At 31.8% G+C, this 3,905-nt stretch overlaps 1 protein-coding gene across 3 annotated transcripts; it reads right to left on the reverse strand.

Moving 5' to 3' along the window:
• Positions 1 to 646: 646 nt before the first annotated feature.
• Positions 647 to 3,376, reverse strand: LOC110036917 (dihydroceramide fatty acyl 2-hydroxylase FAH1-like; the record flags this gene model as incomplete). Of its 3 annotated transcripts, XM_020741479.1 has the most annotated exon segments (7): positions 647 to 964; positions 1,078 to 1,224; positions 1,425 to 1,530; positions 2,267 to 2,463; positions 2,563 to 2,655; positions 2,750 to 2,817; positions 3,305 to 3,376. In XM_020741479.1, coding segments are annotated over 6 exon segments (690 nt in total). In that variant the 3' UTR covers positions 647 to 844.
• Positions 3,377 to 3,905: the final 529 nt, after the last annotated feature.

Raw genomic sequence — 3,905 nt, forward strand, 5'->3', positions numbered from 1 at the left:
TTGTGAATTTATTATTATTATTTATTATCTTAATAGTTAAGGGCGTGTTGAGGTTGGGTTAAGGCCGAATCAGCCCCAATGATAACTTCTAGACTAGCCATTAGTAATTATTTTCTTATAAAATAAAGAAAGTATTGCACACATACCACACGATTCTTATATATTCGCATCTCTATGCCCCAAAGTTTAATATTGACATTTATAATATTTTGATATCATAAATTATTAAGAGCGCATTGAGGTTGGGTTAACGCTGAATCAGCCTCAATGGTATCTTCTAGACTAGCCATTAGTAATTATTTCCTTATCAAATAAAGAAAGTATTACATACATACCACACGATTCTTATATATTCACATATCTATGACCCAAAGTTTAATATTGACATTTATAATATTTTGATATCATAAATTTACACGTGAAAATATATACTTTACTATTAAAAAACATGATGATGATGATGTTAAATATTCAAGTAGTATGCATAAGAATTCTATGATATGTTTGTCAATGCTCTTTTATTGGTGCCACGTGGCAGCCAGTGTCAATTTTTTTATAGTCTATTTTGGCACACTGACTTGCATCCCAAAAATGAAAATCCTTCTAGTGCAAGTATGGACATTGACCAAAATCAAACTCAAAGATGTAGAGCCAAGCTGCAATGCATGATCCAACAAAGAAATTAACACATGTAATCTTCACCTCAACACATTAGAATCAAGACAAACATATTGTATAAATCGATCATAACATATGGTCAAAAAAAATATTAAATCAAAAGTAAATAAATTAGATGAATCAGGTTCAATCAAGAACAATTATCCCAACCTTTAAGTAAAGAGAATCAGCCACTCTTCTGAATTTTCAGTGGTGGTGGCAATGTTCCCAGCACAACATCCCACAATGAAGATGTGATCCCAAACCCTTTGGTCTGAATTCTGAAGTGATGATTAAGATGATAACGCTGATTAAAAGGAGAAGGAGAAGGAGAAGAAAATAAATTAATTAATTAATTTAAAAAAAAATGGAAATTTGTTCATGACTGGAACCAGAAGGAGAGTTGTTTGCAGTTCATACCTTGAGATTTTTAACTGGTAGGTTGGAAGGTGATCCATGGTGGAGATAGTAATGGGTGCAATCATAAATCACATATCCGAGTAAGCTACCGGAGAATATAGCAGGAGTGGCAGCAGGGGTTGACATAAGCCTAATTAAACCCCAAAACTGCAACAAAATTATTTAAGAAAAATGTCAAAATGGCCCCTGACTTTTTGCAGATGGGTTATTTTAGTCACAGGTTCTATAAAAATGTCAATTTAGTTCACAAATTTTATTAATATCAACAAGTAGAAAAATAAGTTAATCGGAGCCTATATATTCCTGTTATATTTCACATTATTGGTAGGTGCAATAGACCACTTAACTGGAACGCATAGAATAGCAGTTGCGGCAGGGGGGAAAACAAGGCGCAGACCATCCATTGGGTGCTTATGATGACATCCATGAAGCATATAATGCACTGTGTTTGTCCTGCACAGTGTTTAATCATGAAGTATTTTTTAAGTTTATTAAGAAATAATCCAAGGGAATGATAAAAAAAAATTTATGGGGAATTTACATACAAAACATTCTATTCCTATGTATTTACATATCTAACCGCTAAAATTTTTTTTTTTTTGGTTAGGTATGGCTCATATAACATATAAGGGATAGATGTTGTAACGGAGTAGAGCGAGCGAGTAGATCGAAACCTCATTAAACCCCACGGTACGGTAAAGTGTAATTTTCTAATTGCAACAAGGGTATATATATATATATATTATTTGTAACCCTATAGGGATTGAATTGCTTCAAGAAATAGAAACCACCACTCATCGCTCCCGAGGGAGTAGGCATATTGCCGAACCTCGTTAAATTCTTGGTTTACTTCTCGTGATTCTTTTGATTCTTTGCAGTTCTTTCTCAACATTTTTTTACATTTATACCAGACAAATCTTTCCTATCAAATCAAAAATACCTCCATTTTAACTTTTAAAAATTGGAATACACCTTTTAATGCGTAGGGAACATGGCATCTATAGTTTATCGATATGTAAATACATAGGAATTGAGTGAAATGCGTAGGGAACATGGCATCTATATAAACATCAGCGTTTAGTTTATCGATATGTAAATACATAGGAATTGAGTGGTACATATGTAAATTTTCCTAAAATTAAAAATCCAAGCTAAAATATTTGATAATAATCAAAGGAAAGTAACCTACCAATAACTCTTTGTATTCATGTGGAAAAGAAATCTATGCAAGGAATACTCGAGCAAGCTCCATGCTAGCACTCCTACCATAACCAGTGGAGCAGCTTCATGAATTGATATTCCCATCCTAATAGCCTTTAACAAATACCAGCTCACAACAGGAAGCCATACAACCGGAATGACCCACCATTTCGTGCGTGTCAATAACTAATGATTTAAATAAAAATAATATAGTAAAAAAAAATTGTTTCAAGAAATTAAGTATGCTTTATATTTCCCGGTTTTGTTGATTAAGAACAAAGTTACCTCCATTATATGATTTTCGAATAACCGGGGGCCTTCCTTGCAGACGATCGGCTGATGAACCCATTCTTGGTAGGCTTCCCCAAGGTGTCCAACCTAGTAGAAAAGATATCACCTTTGATGGAGGGATTACTTTGTGGAAATTGTTAAGATTTGCATCATATCATAAAATTCTAATGTACATACATACCACCCATTTCATATGGATTTTGCACATCTAACACCCAAACATCAATTTTTGCATACAAGCTTCCTTACCTATGCATAAAAAGGTGTATCTCACATTTTAAAAGTCAAAAAGTTGGTATTTTTTATGCCATATGAAAGGTTTGGGTGGGTATAAATGTAAAAAATTAAAATTTAGATGTTAGATATGTATGTAAATGCCCAAATTAATTAGGATCATTTGGTTCATTACTATTATTTGGATGTCAGTGTTATCAAGATGTCAGAAATATCACTCAAATACTGTGTTTGATTCAGAGTTAATGTATTTGAAAATATGGGGTATAACTTGTGTTTTATTCTGCTGATACGAAATTATAGATGGAATAAATGTGGAATGCAAGCCTGACTGGATAATAAACATAGTAATTGTATTTTCCATTTTGTTTTCTAAGCTCCAATCATTTCAATTAAGACCATCAAATCATTATAAACTTGTTGCAATTTCTCATATTAGAATTATTGTCTTCTTTGCCAATTAGAGCAAAAAAAATAGCGAAAAATCTAAACTGGAGACTACCTGAAAAACAAGAGGCTTGCTCAGGTCCACACTGAACTCCTGTGCAACCATGGTGATACCTCTTGTGCTGGACTGAACACATTTAACCAACCAATCATTATATATTAAAAAAATGGGACATTTACATACGTAGACACAATTCTTATGTATTTACATATATCACATCCATACTCTCATAATTACATACATACATACATAGAGATATATATATGCTATGTGTGTAAATATGAAAATAAAAAGATGGGGGATTTACATTGAGACCAATTAATTTCTATATGTTTATTATATCTAACATTTAAAAATTTAATTTTTACTTATAAAACATTTTTATCTAAAGCATATTTAGATTATAGAATATGAATGATTAAGAGAGATGATTGTGATTGGTATTTTTGATGTGGTTTAAAAATTAGAGTTCTATTTTAAATAAATATAAAAATTAAAAAGTTAGATTTAAAAATGCATATCAATTGACTGATCTGTATGTAAATCACCCCTTAAAAATGCTAAATCTCATTCAAAACCATGGAACTTGACAACATAAGCCTGTTTCAGCTAGAAGTCTAACACCCATGAAATTTCTATAAGAAATATATATATA

This window comes from Phalaenopsis equestris, unplaced genomic scaffold, assembly GCF_001263595.1.
Source record: "Phalaenopsis equestris unplaced genomic scaffold, ASM126359v1 Scaffold212565, whole genome shotgun sequence".
In the NCBI taxonomy this organism is placed as follows: Eukaryota; Viridiplantae; Streptophyta; class Magnoliopsida; order Asparagales; family Orchidaceae; genus Phalaenopsis; species Phalaenopsis equestris.